Consider the following 17,555-nt stretch of genomic DNA (forward strand, 5'->3'; position numbering starts at 1 on the left):
GCATGTTGCAGATTGGAGGTTCCGGAGTAGGAGTATCTCTGAATTGCCCATTAGATGCCACCGGATCCTGATACATGGATGCGATGCAACAGCGCAACTGTCTGTCAATCTAGCATGTTGCTGATTGGATACAGTAGGTGCATAGGGGAGGAATGGACAGGGACGTGGAGCTCGGGGGCCATTAATCTCGCGCGGACAAGACATTTGCTGGCACGCAACGTTCATGATACTTGCACAAACACAAAGCTTCACGCATAAAACAGACGAATTGATATCCTAATCGCGACGTGAGAGCGTAGCTCGCCCGCACGGCGTTTGATCAGGTCGCACATCCGGAACGGGGTTCGACTTTCGAGTGCATGGTTAGGTCGACAAGTAGAATGTTAGACCTGGCTGGCTTCTATGCTCTCCGTTCAACCATCGGTCTTTTCTTTGTTTCAGTCCTATATAAACATGAGCTCAAGTTGCAAACCGTCCAAAAATAATTCAGTTAGATTTGTCTTCACTTAGACAAGCTGACTGAAATATTGCTTTAAACGTCTACCAGTGGAAGTTGTCATTGATCAGAGGAACATCACGGTCAAAATTGTCAAATCACAACGTTGAACAGGCAACCAGGCAAACAAGCATGATCTCCAGCTACTATAGTGCTATATGGCCTTTTGGCTGCAACCAGAGCCGACCCAAGCCAGCAAACTCTAATGCTACCAAAATATACATTCACATCTCTTGCCCGCAACCAACAACTACATCTAACCCGTGGACAGCCTAACAATTCATTTCGTGATGTAAAACCGGTTGTGCGGGGCGCGAGGATCGGTCATCTTCTTCAAGTCCAGGTCCATGTCGTCATCATACTCCTCGTCCTCTTGCGGCTCGGACGCCTTCCTCTGCCTTTCCCTCGCCTCAGCCGCTTCCAACCGCAGCTTCTTGCGGACATAGTCATCATACGACATCTCGCACCATTTCTTCGCGTCGCCGACCACCTGTTGGTTGTGGCGCTCCACGTCCCGCTCCACCTTGGTCTTCTCGGTGTTCTTGGGCTCGCCCCAGTAGTCATAGCGGTACATTGGCTTTTCTGGGTCATAATAATCCTTCCCATAGACCTCTGTCTCATCTACGTCATATCGCCCAGGCTCCTCGATAGGAAGACCAAGTGCTTTCCGACTGCAAATCTTTAGGAGTTAGCAAATTGGGCAATAGGTGTGGTAAAATTCGTACAGGTAATAGATGTACCAGCAGATGTCTCTGATAAGAGCTTCCCTTTCTTCAAATGAACGACGCCATTGCATCAGATCATACTCATCCATTTCTTTGTTTCGTCGGAGCTTCTCAACTTTGTATTCCTCTCCTCTTTCCTCGGCTTCCTTTTTCAGCTTTTTTATTAGCTGCACCGACTAAAGTTCAGTATGTAATGGTGAAAGATTAAAGAAATATTGTCAGTGTATGTAAAAAGAGGAACCTGGCGTTCAGCACGAGCAGCATCCAGATCAAGTTCTTTGACGCTTATATTCTAACAAAGAAAAGGTCAGAGCAGGATGCCATTAGGGGATAAATTTACCTACGACTAACAAGCTGCAAAGATCCAGAGACAGTAATCAGGAGCTACAAAGATTACATACCACAACTGTCTTTTTTAGCAGTGTTTCTTTGAAATATCCTTCAGTGTATTCAACTCTCTTTTCTTCATCGATTGAGGATGCATCAACTGTGGACTCATATGTTGTATCCTTGAATTTATCTGGATTTTGTTCCTCGTAGTCTAAAATCATTTGCTCTGCATTATGCCATTCCCAAAGCTGCAAAGCGCGCGCGCGCACACACACACACTTAACTGACAAGAGACAAACCTATTTGATGGGAATGCAAGAAACTAAGATGCAAAAGCCACAACGTGAAGCAAAATAATATATACGAAGCATGAGGCATATGATTGTGATTCATGGAGAATACCGTATCAACAAAAGGATGGTCTGATACCAAAGGTTCCTTTTCCATATCTTTTAAAGGTTTTTTCCTAGGAATGGGGGGCCGTCCAGCTTCACGCTGTCAGTTCATAAAAGGTTTAGATGCAAAAACCAATATAAGATCTAAAAAAATAGCAGAAAACTGAACCAAATAGAAGTTAATCCGCACCCACAACTGCTCTAGGTTAGTATCCTCCTTACGGTGAAAAATTGGTGGGAAGTCGAATCTATTAAATCTGCAGTCAGAAAGGAAATAGCACATTGGAATAAACTTAAGCGCGGATATAGCAACTGACATTCATATTCATATTACCAGAACTGAGCAAGCAGTGATAATAGCGGTACTCACATTAGGTGATCAATGTTAGGATATACAAATCGCATCTCAAGTGGGAAGCGGAAGCGGTAAGGGTCTCGTTTGGCCTGCACAGAAATTGATAGATATTACTAAGGCCGATCTACTTAAGCTGCATAGACTTCCATATGTACAGATTGTTCTCACAAAAAGGAGAGAATGAACAAAAGATGCACTTTAGTCAATGTAAAGGTATTTCCTTTATAATATTGAAACCAGATGTCCTTAAACCACTCAGGCCTTGTTTAGTTCCAAAAAAATTTGCAAAATAAGAATAGTAACACTTTCGTTTGTATTTGACAAATATTGTCCAATCATGAACTAACTAGGCTTAAAAGATTTGTCTCGTCAATTTCGATCAAACTGTGCAATTAGTTTTTATTTTCGTCTATATTTAATACTCTATGCATGCGTCTAAAGATTTGATGTGACGGAGAATCTAAAAAATTTTGCAAAATTTTTTGGGAACTAAACAAGGCCTCACTGTAAATGTGGATTTCTCCAGATCACTTACCAGAATCTCCACATAGACTTTCATACCAGGCCTGATGTGATGTCGGATCCAGTACCAATCATTTCCTTTTATCGGCACCCACCTAAAAGCATCACAAGCTGTAAATTTCAACAAGGTAAATAGCAGATGTTGTCTTGGGAATTATACTAAATTAAAAATCTAGGGTAAAAGACAGAGGACTATCCTACGAGGCTACAAGTGTAAATTAAGGAGCTTGCCAGGGTTGTCTATTGCTGAAAAGTGGAGAGTGCTGATTGATTGGATCTAGATTATGTGTTGAATGTTCTGTACTTCTGTGCTAGTTTCCAAGCGTGCTTAATAATCTGAAGGTGGCAATTTCCAGTACACAACAGAAAAAAGGTATGGTAACAAGAAAACATGACACCCAAATGTCAGACATGTGCATGGGAAGGCACAGTTTATAGTATCACCGTAAACCAAAAAAAAAAAGTGATAGCCTACAGTAAGGAGAGACCATTGGGATAATCCTTCATGGTCTGCCTTTTGCTAAATTAAGTACATTAGGCTCATCGTCATGCAGCAGAATTCAATGTACATACCCCTCATGAACACAACCGATGTTCACAAAGGCTCCCTGATAGAGGTGAACAGTCGTTACTTGCCCGTAACAGATCTGCAAGAGCATCAAACCATTCGAAAAATGGTTAGAATGGAATGGACTAGCTAGGAGAAAAAAAGATGAAGTAGAGATGTTCCAACAGAACCTGTCCAGGATAGTAGAATGGAAGTTCATGCTGCATCAGAGCAAACAATACATCAGTACCTTAAAAAAACGAATCACAAAATGTATGGGACTCATTCAAGAGCTGAACCTACCATATCTTCACTGTAGTCCTTACCTCTTTTTCGTCTGCCAGGGAAGTAATCCTGATCAAACTGCACAATGGAAATAGCCCAGGTTTAACATTACATGATCGCAGAGCAACACTATAAATACTCAATGGATGGCAAGACAAATCCGTTCGCTTGTCTTGTAAGCCGTACTTTTTCACCCAGTCTCTCACAATAAATCAGCAAACACTACTTTCAGGCAACAGGACTTTTAGTAATTCTTTTCAATTATGCGCACACAAATGACAACCAAAACTACCTTCATTATTTGCTAGGTGATTATAAAAAGGATGCTCCCCATTAGAATTAAGCAGTAAGCACTAAACATCGCAATATTACCACTGTAGTTACTCGATTATACCTGGTAGGACTCCTGCTCCAACCGATCTCGGTTTGCCTCCACCCATTCCTTGTACTGCTTCAGGAACATTTTGTACCTGTCTAGCGCCAGATCCTGTGGCGCATCCTCCAGCTTCTCCACGTTGGTCACCCCGGCTGCGGCCGCCGCCTCCATGTCCAGCCTCTCAGAGGCCTCTCTGTGCGCCTCCCTTATGAACTCCAGCTCGTCCGGGTCCACCTCCCAGCCAGGCGGCGGCCAGTCCCGCGGCGGCACGAGCCGCAGCGGGAGCCGGCCGGCCCACGTCGTCTCGAGAGGCTCGGGCGTGTCGCGCGTCGCGAAGAGGCGCTCGAGGTATCCCGGCTCAGCCTCCACCTTCTTCCGGTAGGAAGGCGTGAGCATGCGGAAGGCCTCGAGGGACTCCGGCGACTGAAGCGGCACCTCCTCGCCCTCGTTGAGGCTGTGGCGCGCAAAGGCGACCTCCGGGGTCATGATTTCCTCCCATGGCGCCCATCCGTGCTCCACCCAACTGCGGCGGCGGGCGACCTCCTCGGGCTCAGTGTTCTTGATGCTGATTGAAGGGATAACCGGTGGGTCCGCTGCGGGCGTCTCGTCGGGGGGCGAGGGGTTGATGGACGCGGCGAGGCGGCGGAGGCGGGGTCTGAGAAGTGTCTTGGGCCGGAGGCTGGGAAAGGGGAGGTAATGGTGGAGGAAGGTAGCGGCGGCCGGCGGGGTGGTCGCCATTTTTGTTGGGTTTTGGGAGCTCGGACCGGTGCCCGTGGCGTCGCGGGGTTTAAGTGAGCCGAGGCGCGGGGAGGATAAGGTTCGGGTGGTGGCCCACATGTCGGTGAAGGGCGTGAAATCTTTGTCCTTGGAATATACTCCCTTCGTCCCAAAATTATTAGTCATTTCAAAAATCTGAGTCAAAACATTTTAAGTTTGACCAAATTTATATAGTAGGATAATAAAATTTATAATATCAACTAAGTATCATTAGGTTCTTCATTACTTATATTTTTATAGTATATTTATTTGATGCCACAAAACTTTGTATTTTTTCTATAATTTTGGTCAAACTTGAGATGTTTGGTTCCCTAAATTTTAGCCAGCTAAACGTATCGCTTTAGTAGCTAAACTTCCAAACACAATGACTAAAAAGCATCTAGTCATCTAAGAGTAGCTAAAATAGTTTTAGCTAGCTAAAATTTAGCAAGAGAAATCAAACGGATTCTAAATAGTACTCCTACGTTGCAAACTTACACAGATTATGTTTTGTCAATGTGAATGCTATTTCTCTCAAATTCTATCAACAAATCTGTGAAACAGTTCAAAAAAAATCTGTGAAACCACTAGGATTGGACCGTTCTGTCAAATGAAAAATCGTGAATTCATTCGAATTGGATCTGAGTTGATTGTTCATATAATAATCATTCAATGAATGATGAAGAAGAAGACTTATGGACCGTTTAAAGCAAAACTCTATAAGGATCATGAAGTATGTATTTAGGGCTTTCCCGTCGTTCTATGTTGGTGTGCTACCCCAACCTCCAAATGTACACCAAGATCCTATGTTTTGGTGGTATCCTATATGGTGTTAGAATCCTGCAGAAGAACTATTGGCCTCGGCTGACAACCATGACATGCATGCATCCTTTTCTGCTAGGAGAAGAGCAAGAATACATAGGTGGTGTCTTAACTTTTTGGCAGACGTGGAGCTTACTTTAGTTGAGGCTAACACAGGTGTATGCTTTGGTTGAGCGTGCCCTTAGTTCTACCTAGCCCCTAGGTTCTCCATGTCTCATACTTGGAGGAGTCTACAAGGAGCATGAAGTATGTACTTAGTGCTACCTATCCCTAGGTTCTTCATGCTCTAACGCTAAGTGATACATAAAAACTATATGAAAATTCTATAAAAAATATAAATTATATGATGCAATGACTTGTTTATGTAAAGTTTGAGGTAAAACAAATTATGTGCAAAGAGGAGAGGGGAAAATTACAATGTAAATCGGTGTAATTTGAACATATAATGAACTGTGATCCCTTGTAATACGTTTGTCGGAGGAACACGTGATAATGTGAAGGTTTAGGATATAAAAATATGTATTTATCAGGTGGGATCCCCTCTCCTTGTCGATTTAAAGGCGTAGGGTATATGTCTTCTTATTAATTTACATAGTCTATGAAATTTATTATTTTGTCTCCTGCTACGCTACTTTGACACATTACTGTTTTGGTAGGATTCTACATACAAAGTGATAGTCATAGACGTAGGACACATTTGGTTTAGTACTATACAAGCTTGCCTAACTAGAAATTACTTCAGACCATTAACTTTAAGTTCAAGACTCAGTCGTAAACCAGAGATGCCATGTTTTACTTAGAATGGAATATCGAGTCACTATATTTCCTTAACTATATTGCTTTTTGTGCTGCTGTGACTTTGATTTAGTTGGGCACTTGGACATATAAATAGAATAATATATCTATTATTTAGAAAAGTTACAATTTAAAATGGAGGGAGTTGACTAAGAAGGCGTTTCATAATTCTCATTTTTCCCCGTTTGGAGGATTTGGATGGTTTAGTTTCCTTTTTTTTTGTGAAAGGGATTGTTTAGTTTCTTGTTGAAAGGGAAATGACGACGATTTTCATGAAACGGCTACGCGGACAAAGGTTCCCTCCAAATCCAGCCGTGCACGCGGAAACCACCGGCCAGATCGCGCATATCTTCGTGACCTCCGCTCGCTGAGTCGCTGGCTCAGCCGCTGGTATACCTGGGCAACGGGCCGGCCCGGCCCGGCACGGCACGACAACGGGCCGGCACGGCACGTTACTTAACGGGCCGAGGGGGCACGTCGTGCCCTGCGGGCCGTGCCTTACCGGCCTGCGTGCCTGACCTTCGGCCCAGGCACGGCACGGCGGGCCGTTTTGCGTACCGGGCTGGCCCGACAGGCACGGTAAAAATAGAGGGCCGGGCCAGCCCATAGCCCGTTGAAAGTTAACATCTCAATAAATACATATTTAAAATCAGATTTCAAACATATTCATATTCATCAATCATCAGTTAGATACTTAGATAACAGATTCAAACACAGATGATAGTTGACAGATGTAAATATCAAAATGAGCTGTTTGGTGCAATGCTGCCTCATTAAAAACCTACCTAGGTAAAACTCACCCTTGTGAGAAACCCTAGGCAGGAAAAAAGAGTGCAGCCAGCTCTAAATGTCTTAAGTCTTACTGTCTTAACAATATTACAGACCATTGTTCAAATGTTCAAATGAAAACTAAGTGAGTGAGGGTCACTACCACTCTCAACTCACACAAAAGCACCAACACTCCCAGCAAACAAATGAAATGACCACCCCTCAGCCACCAGTACCCTCATCTGCAACTTCAGGTTCATCCAGGAACAAATTCTCAAAGGCATCTTCGATTTCCTTGTTATCAGCAGCTTGATGTTGCTCCCTCTTCTCTCCTAGCTCCCAGTCCTTCAACAAGGTTAGCATCTCCACATGTTCGGGTTTCAAGCTTCGGCGTCGTTCTTCTAGGATCCTTCCAGATAAACTGAAACAAGACTCTGAAGAACAGGTGGAAACAGGAACTGACATGATATCTCTGGCCATAATAGCCAGGATGGGATAGGTTAGTTTGTGATCACGCCACCATAGGATAATGTCAAAACCATCCTCATAAGAAGTTATGCAGTCGCTGTCCAAATAGCTTGCAAGTTCAGAAGCAGTAGATTGAGAAGAAGAACAGGCAGATGAAGGACCAGGTAGATCTGATCCTCCAAAAATTCTCCCCCAAGCCTGTTTTCTCTTACCAGTGACTGGGGTAGGACCAGCAACTCTTTGATTAGAGGATGCACCATACTTTCTCAAATATTTCTCAAACAATTTATGCAACTCAGTTTTCACATCAGCATAGTAAACAGTGTAATCAGTACCACTACATTCATGAAGTAAATGGAGGACCCTTTGCATACCTCTGAGCTTAGCTCTAGGGTCAAGAATGAATGCAAATGAATATAACATAGGAATGTCCTTCCAATACTTAAGAAACTTACTTTGCATAGGAAACACAAAGGCTCTCAGATTAAGATCTCTTTCACAAGCATGTAAATGAGTTGCAATCTCCAGAACATGGTGCAGAACAAGAGGACTGGTAGGATAATAAACACCAGATAGTGTAACAGTACATTCATAAAAGAGTTCCAGGAACTCCAATATTTTCTCAGCCACATGCCAATGAGCTTGAGACAACAGGGCACTACCATAATTTGAATTTATGAACACAGAAAATACTTCACGATAAGGAACCAAATGTTTGAGCATGAGATAAGTAGCATTCCATCTAACATCCATGTCTAAGCCAAATTTTCTAGGCCTCATACCTTTAGCTTCACAGTAGTTCTTAAACATAGCAACTCTTTGATTAGAGGAGTTCAAGAAATTAATTGCAGTTCTAAAGTCCTCTATATAAGGTTTGATTCTTTTTAGTGCAGATTTAACTATCAAATTAATAATGTGACAAGCACAACGTTGATGCACAAGACTGTAAGATCTATTAATAGGATCATCATCATCAGGTGCAGGGTCAGGACCAAGATAACCAGCAAACATGGGTGTCAAAGTTTCCATTGCCTTAGCATTGGAAGATGCATTATCTAAAGTGATAGAAAAGATCTTATCAATCAAGCCATATTCCTCAACCACAGATGCAATGGCAGCAGAAATGTTTTCACCATTATGCTTAACTTCAATCAACCTAAGACCTATAATCTTCTTTTGCAACTCCCAGTTAGAATTTACATAGTGAGCAACAACACATATGTAATCCTCCTTAGCATTACCAGACCATATGTCAGAAGTCAAAGCAACAGATGATGAAGCATGCACACAGTTCCTAATCATAGCACGACGTTCAGCAAATAACTTATCTAGATCTCTAGTGGTGGTTCTTCTAGATGATCTAACAAATCTTGGATTATGAGCACGAACAATGTATTCTTCAAATGCATCAGTGTCACCAAAACCAAGAGGAAGATCAAGCCTAGCAATCAATCTACACAGTTCAGTTCTAGCAACAGTAGGATCATAGTTCCAATTATGCAAAGCCCCATCAGAACTAAAAGCTAGTCGAGACTGAACCTTATTTTGCTGATCAAGTTTAGCAAGGCAACCTTTAGCGTGCCTAAGAATATGGCCAGTACCAGCAGCAGATCTACCACTCAAAACTTTTTTACAAATCTTACAGATAGCTTTAACACGCACACGATTACCATTTATCATCTCAAAAACCTCATCAAATGTTTCCCAACACTTAGACCGTCGCTTACCACATGTACCAGAGGAAGGAGAAGGAGTAGCATTACCATCACCATTACCATTAACACCAGTGCTCGTGGTGTGGGTGTTGGAGTCCACCGCATCGACGGGATCGACGTCGTTCACGGGAGGCTGTGACCCGCCGCCACCGGATGCGTCGACAAACACATCAAAGGGGTCACGGCCGTCATCGTCCCTCTCCGGGGACAACCCAGCAGCGATGAAGTCGTCATTCCCTGTCCACTCGTCGCACGTCGTCGCCAAGGGGCCCTCGGCCGCGGACGGCTGTCCTCCTCCTCCTCCAGCACCATTCCTCAACGGTGCGTGGCCACGACTTGGCCGCGGTGCCATTGCCCTAGCCCGTCGTCCGTCTACGCCACCAAGGCTAGTTGACGACGAGGCATCGGCAACAGACCTGCAAAAAGAACAGATTTAGGGTTAGATTAGAATGGGGGAAAAGAAAAATTACGAAGAAGACGAGATCTAGGGTTAGATCTTACCTGCGCAACCGGAGCCCGGCGCCGGAGAAGACGAGATTAAGAAGGACGACGAGCGACTACGGAACGGAGACGGGGAGGCGGACTCACATGCTCATGGACAGGATAGAGAAAGAAGGGAGACAGATAGGGAGAGGGAGGCAGGGAGCAGGGAACTCAGGGAGAGAGGCAGAGAGCCGACGGCGACGGCGATGTCACCAGATCGTAGGACGACGGCGGCGAAGAAGTCGAGAGGAGGAGCCGACCTCTCGGATCCGATCTGAGAGAGAGAGTGTGCGAGGCTGCGCCTGCGCTGCGACTGGTGAGTGGTGACTGCGAGTGCGAGGGCGACGGCCGACGACCGACGGTCGATGAGCGACGGCGGCGCGGCTGCGGTGGTGAGTGAGGACGAGCGACGGCGGCGCGGCTGCGGCTGCGGTGGGGATTAGGGTTAGGGTTTCGGGTGGGGAGACTGAGTGAGGCGCGCCGCGGGGGCCGCAGCCGGGCGGAATTTTATATGGAGGGGGGTCGGGGTCGGGGGGAGTGGAAGCCAGGGACAGGGAGGCGCGCGGCGCGCCCTACTGGGCTGGCGGCCTGGCTGCTGGTGCCGGCCGGCCTGGTGGGGGAGCGGGCCGGTATCGGGCCTGCCATTATTTGGCGGGCCGGGCCGTGCCGGCCTGCGGGCCTGAAGTGCGGCCCAAGCACGGCCTGCACCCCCGTGCCGTGCCAGCCCGGGCCCAATGAACTTCGGGCCGTGCCGTGCTTGGGCCGGGCCAAAGTGACGGGCTTTGGGCCGTGCTAACGGGCTCGGGCTGCATGCCCAGGTATGGCCGCTGGCCCGCTGCTGCCGTTCGCTTGTCTCTCTCGCTCTCGCCGCCCACTCCGCCACCACTCGCAAACCTTCTCCCCTCCTCGCCGCCCGCGGTCGGCCCCGAACCTCTAGAACCCTGAACCCATCGGGGCTCCGGGATGGAGCCCAGGAGACGAGAGCGCCGGGTCATCGCCATCGCCGGTGCGGCAGCGCTCGTCGCCGTCGGCCTCAACATCGCCTTCTCCGCCGTCACCGCCCACCGTCGGAGGAAACGACGAGGTGAGCGCCGCAAAACCCTCGGCCTTCGCGTTTGAACTCAAAGCCCATCCGATGCTCTGAAATTGAGCAACCTTGCACTGACCCGTCCAGTGTTTTGGTTCAATCTCGTACCAATGCAGCATATAGATACAGTGATTGGTGTTTGCTTAACACGGTCCGATTGCTTTGCCCTTCAGCGCTACATATACTTGCCCCATGAACTTTGTATTCATGCGTCTATTGTTTGAAATGTTACAATTAATGCTAAACGTTATCTCCTAGGTATGGAATTTTGAAAAGTTATCCATGTGTGTATTTGAATTTTGAGTGGTTGCAGAGCTTCCAGGGTTTACTGCTCAAGTCAACCTGTCAGCAGCTGAGATTAAAAAAATAGCTGACCGTATCATCTCCAAGTCAAAGGAAACATACGATTCTGTGGCCGCAGTGCCCCTAGATAAAGTATGTATGCAACTCTTTATGCCACTGCATTTTACTAATTGCACTGTTTTGTGGAATGTGGCATTTACAGAAACCCATAGAGGGCTTTGGGCTTGTGATTTGGTCTATAGTATTCTATAGTTATAATATTCAGACAACCATGTAGTTGTAGAGAAGTATACATATGTTTGCAGCATGCTGGTTCTTAGAAGAATACAATTTGCAATGAGCATATACAGACCTAAAATCGGGAGAATTTTCTTACAGTTGCATGTTGTATTTTGTAGGTCAGTTTTGCAAATGTCGTTGTACCATTGGCAGAATTAGATGCGCTGCAATTTCCTCTGGTTCAAGCTTGTGTTCTTCCCAGGATGGTATCACCATCTGAGGATGTTCGCAAGGCAAGTGCTGAAGCAGAGAAGCTGTTGGATTCCCACTTTGTGCTGTGCAGGTGCAATGTTGCCACTTATTTCTTATTGTTCACTTGGATGTAGTAGTAATGTATGTTCCCTAACTGATTTAGTGTAGGATTAGGTACCATTGTCAACTAACATGAACTGGTATTGTACAAAACAAAACTATGCGAATAGCTTGTAGCTTGGTATCCTTTCAAAAAAAAAGCTTGTAGCTTGGTATCTGTGTTACTCTTGCTCATATTATTTGCTTGGCCTGGTGAGCACCTGTGACATAATCTCAGTGACCCATCCATCATGTTGTTTTGTAAAATCTATGAAGTAATGCATGTTCTGTAAAGTTTATGAAGTAATGTACTAATGTACCATTTCTTGAGAATAACAATAGGATGTGAGGTTCCCTTTCTTCTATCTCAGCCAATGCAACGATTTTCTGAACATGTATTTCCTGCAAGGTGACCAGGCAGCGTGAAGATGTTTATCGCGTCATAAAAGCGTTCACAGTGAAAGGCGAGAGAATAGGTCCTGAAGCGACAAGATTTCTCCACTCCTTGGTACAGAATTCTTTCGTTACATGTACAATTGAATGTGCTTAGATGTCTAGATACATAGTAAAAACAATGCATCTAGAAAAGCCAAAACGTCTTATAATTTGGAACGGTGAGAGTACATGTGATGATTTGGTGTCAATGCTTTAACCCTGAATACCATTTTCCTAATTGTTGTATCCTTATTTATTTTGAGATGAGCATACATCATGTCGGTATAATCTGGCTCCTGACTGGTCTCGTAACATGCTCATCTACTGCATCTTCTCTTATGCTGACGTGTCTTTGTGTCTGCAGCACCCATTGTCCCATTCTTCTTGAACTTGAATTTCTGATTTATTTGTTAGCATCAAAGCTGAAATTAAACCATAGAATTAATTGATTGTAAAGTTACTGAAAGATATGTGATGTGTCTTGCTATTATATTATTTGCAATTTGTATGAAAACGATTTTGTGAATTGGTTTGGCTAATTAGTGTCGATTTGCTGAATTGTCTAATTATGATTAAACAGGTGAAAGAGTTTGAGCGTAATGGAGTAAAGCTATCTCAAAGCAAGAGAAAGGAAATGGAGAAATTGAAATCTCATATGGATGCATTAAACCTGAAGTATCTACAAAATTTGAATGATTTCACCAAATTCCTTCTTTTAGGTGAGGATGAGCTAGCTGGAATGCCCTTTGAGTTCCTAAAGGTAAGCTAGAGAGTAAGCTTGAATCAAGCATACTTTTCAGAAGTACAATAAGCAATCCTTAGAAGGTTCAATAATCTTTTCTTACTTTGTGCTTGAACAGAAGTTTGAGTGAATGAAAAATATGATATTATTGCTTTCTAATCCTCTTTTACCCAAACTCTTCAACTCAGGATCTGGAAAAGGCTGATGGAAAGTTTAAGGTTCCGTTGACCAGTTACCATGTTACTCCAATTCTTGAGCACTGCAAGGTCAGCTCCCTGTCTTACGCTTTATCACACAACTCCACATTTCATAATTATGATTAATATACACTTGGCTCTTTTATGAGCTTTGTCCACTGATTTGACAGGGATAGCCAGTAATATTGTATGTTGTGGGATACTTTTTTTTCTTCTTATTTTCTTTATGCTAGAAACTATGCTGTTGACCAATTGCAATGTATATTTATGCAATGGAGTTATGTATGAACTGGATGTCAACTAGTTGCATCTTTTCAAGGTTGGCTCTACCAGGAAGCAGATTGCTGTCGCTTATGGACAGAAAGGTGGGAAGGATAATCTAGCCATCCTAGAAAATTTGGTAACCGCAAGTGCCCATATCCACTGTAACTTCATAGCAATTGGTGTTTTCTATCGCTGATTTCACCTTATCTCATAACATCTGTTACATTTGATTATTTTGCAAGGGTTTCAGTGTAGGAAGGAACCCTGGAACTGACATGTTGCAATTTCATCTTCTATGTTTATTCAGGTTCAGCTAAGACACAAGTTTGCTAGATTACTGGGGTACACCAACTATGCTGATTTTGCTATTGAGCCCAGAATGCCAAGAACTTCAAGGAAGGTTTGTGCTTTTTCTGCTAGGAAATCTGCTTGTCTTTCTTTTTAGCTAGATCTGCTTGGTGAAACACGTTTTTCAATATCAAACTTGGTAAAAAAAAATCAATCCTGGTCTATTCATCTTGCTGGCAAAATATTGTTTCATGCTCCTTTCACGCTAGGAAAATAACAGATGTCAAAGTGTTTTCTCCTGCAGGTCTTAGAGTTTTTGGAAGAGATGTCAGAACAATTAAGTGATGTAGCTAATAGAGAGCTCAGCATACTCAAAGACCTTAAGGTTTTATGAAAGCTCCTTTCTGCTCTGCTAATTTTTCCATCAATTCAAATCTTTCATTACTAATCAAATTATTGCTATTGATTTTCTGATTTCAGATCAAGGAGGAAGGAAATGCTTTGTTTGGAATGGAAGATTTATTGTACTACATCAAAAGAGCTGAAGAATTCAAGGTTGATCTTGACATCGGTGAAATTAAACAATACTTCCCTGTTAGCCTGGTCATATCTGGAATGTTGAAGATGTTTCAGGATCTATTTGGTAAAATGATAGCCATTAACTAATGTACTAGCAACCTCTATTTTTATAAGGTATGAGCACAGATATATTTTTCTGCTAATAATAATTCTTTTTTTTTCCTTTCATGAAGCACTACGATTCGATGAAATTAAGGATGTTGAAGTTTGGCATGATACAGTTCGTGTGTTTTCTGTTTGGGATGCAAGTTCAAGTGATCTTTTGGGTTACTTTTTTCTTGATATCTTTGCCAGGTTTGTTCTGAAAGCATGCTAGCGAAGCTTGAATGATTTCAAGGTTTCATGATATGTAAAACATGTTTGATGATTAGATAGAAATGCTCTCGCTGCCTTTTCTTTCACCCTGTTCATCATAATTGACAAAAAATATATTAGGGAATCCAACATTTGCAAGGAGAAAATAGACTCAACAAATGCAGATGCAAGACACATTAAGGAACACCTCATAAGACACCATTCCAGTACACATAAAATACGGTTATTTAATCGGCTACCCTATTTTGCTTCACAGGGAAGGAAAGTATACCCACACTTGTGTTGTGACACTTCAGAATGGATGCTTGTGTTCTAATGGTGCACGCAAGGTAACTCGAAAGTCTCATGCATATTATATAGTGCAATCAGAGTACGAATTTCTTGTTAGAATCACTGTAGTTCAAATGATTAAATTAACATTCTCTTGTAACCACAAGGTTTTGTATTGAAGCAAATTTAACGGGTGATCTAATACAATCAAATTGTTAAATTGTTAAAAGTTCAAAAGTACTTGTTCTCTCACATACTCACGATATTTATAATCTTTGGGAAGTACTTCTGTAGCCTGCTTGAGTGGTTAATTATTCATGGTGTAATTATTGGATGGTTGCTGTGTGCTGACAGGTTCCGGCTGCTGTGATATTATCTCAGTGTCCAAAAGAGCTTGATGGGAATTCAGCATTACTGCGGTTCCCTGAAGTCGTGAGGCTATTCCATGAATTTAGCCATGTGGTATTGATATCAATTTTCTCTATTGGATTCTGACAAAGTATAAATATCCTGGCATTTGTTGACACTAAATGAATAGATTTATTGATTTCATTATCCTGCAGGTCCATCACGTATCCAACAGAGCCACCTTTTCAAGATTTTCAGGTCTTCGACTGGAGGGTGACTTTACTGAAATTCCAAGCCTGCTACTCGAGAATTGGTAGGCATAATTATTTTCATTCAGTAATGTACCAATTACCAACACTTTTTTAATCCATTGGAAGCTGATGTTTCTGATATGTAAAGCAACCTTGTCATCTCAGGTGCTATGAGAGTATTTCTCTGAAAATGATGTCCGGCTTCCATCAGGTGGTGCAAATTTAGCATATGATATTTATGTGTCGGAATTTTTACCCTACCTTGCATATTTTCAACGACAAAAAATAAAGATGTAAGAGAAATGGTCAATAATGTTTGGCCAGTCTAGTAGATGGAACTAATTTCATGAATAAAGCAAAAATATTTGTGACCTTGCATGGGTGAACAATCCTTGGTTACTGAGTAATCAGGATATGATCTGGAGACCAACACTTCTGTTTTTCCATAGAGTGAACCTAATGACACCAAAAACATGTTAATGTTGTATTGCGATAATTATTTGATACTTTGATAAGTTCTTGTGAGCCTTCTGAGACTTGTTTAAATTAGTGCTAAATTTTTTCTGTTTTTATTATTGTAGGACATTACAAAATCCATAACCAGTGAAGCTTGCCAATCTCTGAAAAGAAGGCGTGATTTATTTACTGGCCTGAAAATGAAACAAGAGATCCTTTTGTGTGAGTTATTTTGCTACCTGCCAAATGAAATAGAGTTAGAGTATTGTTCCTCAAATGTTATCTAGCTCTGAAACTCCAACAAAATATAATGACACCAGCCACCTGTATTTGGCTGTCTTTTCTTGTCCTCATCACTTCATTCTCTTACTTTAGTGAACAGTATATATAACTATATGCCCAATCACTGTTCTGCTAGTAGATACTGGTAACACAAATTACTCTTTTTTTCCCACCTGTTCTCTGAAACAAGTTCCTACTGATACGCTGTTAATTTGTTTGGCAAAACCAACCTAATTGGTACTTGTCAATTGTAGACAGCTTGATTTGTATCCTATTGTTAGCTCATGTTTATTAATTAGTAAGAAATTTGAATCCAATGTAGTAAATTATGTATTGTTTCACTTTTACTAGGCCTTGTTGATCAGATAATACATTCAAGTGAGGATGTGGACATTGATGACTTAATCAAGGATCTTCATCCCAAGGTACACTTGGAATGACTGCTTTACTGTCTATGTTACTCCCTCCATTCCAAATTATAGGTGGTTTTAGTTTTTTATGTATCTAGACATAGTGTATATATGGGTGCATAGCAAAAACTATGTACCTAGAAAAGGCAAAACAACTTATAATTTGGGATGAAGTACTTATGATGACCAATTAAGGCAAATGTCCCTTTTCCAGGTAATGCTGGGTATACCTTTATTGGAAGGGACCAGTCCAGCTTCATGTTTTCCTCGTATTGCTTTTGGCTATGATGCTGTGTGCTACAGTTACATATGGAGTGAGGTTTGATCAATACAAATCCTAAGCCATATTGCTTCCATCATATATTTGGAGAGAGTAGAATAACACTATCTGAACTATGCAGGTGTTTGCTGCTGATCTTTTTGTATCAAAATTTAAAGATGACTTGCTCAATCAGCATGCTGGATTGCGGTTCAGAAATAAGGTAACTGCTAATGTGTCCTCCTTGCATGCTCATTTGAATTGTTACAAAATGCTTACATCACTGCAGGTGTTGGCTCTAGGAGGCTCAAAAGATCCCCTGGAGATAATAACCGACTACCTAGGAAGAGAACCATCACTCCAACCTTTTATTCAGAGCAGAACAAGAAATAGTTTGTGAGGGATCATTTATGATGTAACCATTAGAGTTTTTTCTTTTTCGAATGTAGCTATTGAAGGTCAGCTGATTGTCGTGAGTTCTTTCTTTCTTTTTCTAATAAGATAGGCCTTGTTCAGTTCTGATTTTTTTTTTGGTTTTTGGGTACTGTAGTATTTTTGTTTTTATTTGACAAACATTGTCCAATCATGGACTAACTAGACTCAAAAGATTCATCTCGCGATTTACAGTCAAACTGTGCAATTAGTTTTTGTTTTTGTCTAT

The 17,555-nt window shown here is 42.5% G+C and overlaps 2 protein-coding genes across 2 annotated transcripts; one reads left to right on the forward strand and one right to left on the reverse strand.

Annotated features, from left to right (window-relative positions):
• LOC8056124 (protein PLASTID TRANSCRIPTIONALLY ACTIVE 10) lies at positions 521–4,816 on the reverse strand. The gene is made up of 12 exons (XM_021455289.1): positions 4,050–4,816; positions 3,674–3,733; positions 3,562–3,591; positions 3,397–3,470; positions 2,837–2,918; positions 2,317–2,390; positions 2,137–2,203; positions 1,954–2,046; positions 1,623–1,799; positions 1,463–1,513; positions 1,237–1,388; positions 521–1,167 (listed from the first exon to the last, which is right to left on the reverse strand). The coding sequence occupies exons 1-12, from the start codon at positions 4,767–4,769 to the stop codon at positions 777–779; spliced, it is 1,971 nt and encodes a 656-aa protein (XP_021310964.1). The 5' UTR covers positions 4,770–4,816; the 3' UTR covers positions 521–776.
• LOC8056125 (probable thimet oligopeptidase) lies at positions 10,676–17,433 on the forward strand. The gene is made up of 20 exons (XM_021455575.1): positions 10,676–10,922; positions 11,239–11,360; positions 11,627–11,790; positions 12,216–12,306; positions 12,814–12,993; positions 13,164–13,241; positions 13,492–13,572; positions 13,744–13,836; positions 14,029–14,109; positions 14,205–14,367; positions 14,477–14,597; positions 14,875–14,947; positions 15,243–15,350; positions 15,452–15,549; positions 15,653–15,698; positions 16,069–16,165; positions 16,577–16,650; positions 16,850–16,954; positions 17,037–17,117; positions 17,184–17,433. Exons 1-20 carry the CDS (start codon positions 10,802–10,804, stop codon positions 17,292–17,294), a joined length of 2,088 nt encoding a protein of 695 aa, XP_021311250.1. The 5' UTR covers positions 10,676–10,801; the 3' UTR covers positions 17,295–17,433.

Source organism: Sorghum bicolor, chromosome 3, assembly GCF_000003195.3.
Source record: "Sorghum bicolor cultivar BTx623 chromosome 3, Sorghum_bicolor_NCBIv3, whole genome shotgun sequence".
Taxonomy (NCBI): Eukaryota; Viridiplantae; Streptophyta; class Magnoliopsida; order Poales; family Poaceae; genus Sorghum; species Sorghum bicolor.

Coding starts and splice junctions, on each gene's coding strand:
- LOC8056125 (XM_021455575.1), top strand. CDS start 10,802: ATGGAGCCCAGGAGACGAGAGCGCCGGGTCATCGCCATCGCCGGTGCG. Junction 11,361..11,626: donor CCGCAGTGCCCCTAGATAAA/GTATGTATGCAA, acceptor TGTATTTTGTAG/GTCAGTTTTGCAAATGTCGT. Junction 14,598..14,874: donor TTTCTTGATATCTTTGCCAG/GTTTGTTCTGAA, acceptor TTTGCTTCACAG/GGAAGGAAAGTATACCCACA.
- LOC8056124 (XM_021455289.1), bottom strand. CDS start 4,769: ATGGCGACCACCCCGCCGGCCGCCGCTACCTTCCTCCACCATTACCTC. Junction 2,204..2,316: donor CCTAACATTGATCACCTAAT/GTGAGTACCGCT, acceptor TTCTGACTGCAG/ATTTAATAGATTCGACTTCC. Junction 2,047..2,136: donor CTAACCTAGAGCAGTTGTGG/GTGCGGATTAAC, acceptor ATGAACTGACAG/CGTGAAGCTGGACGGCCCCC.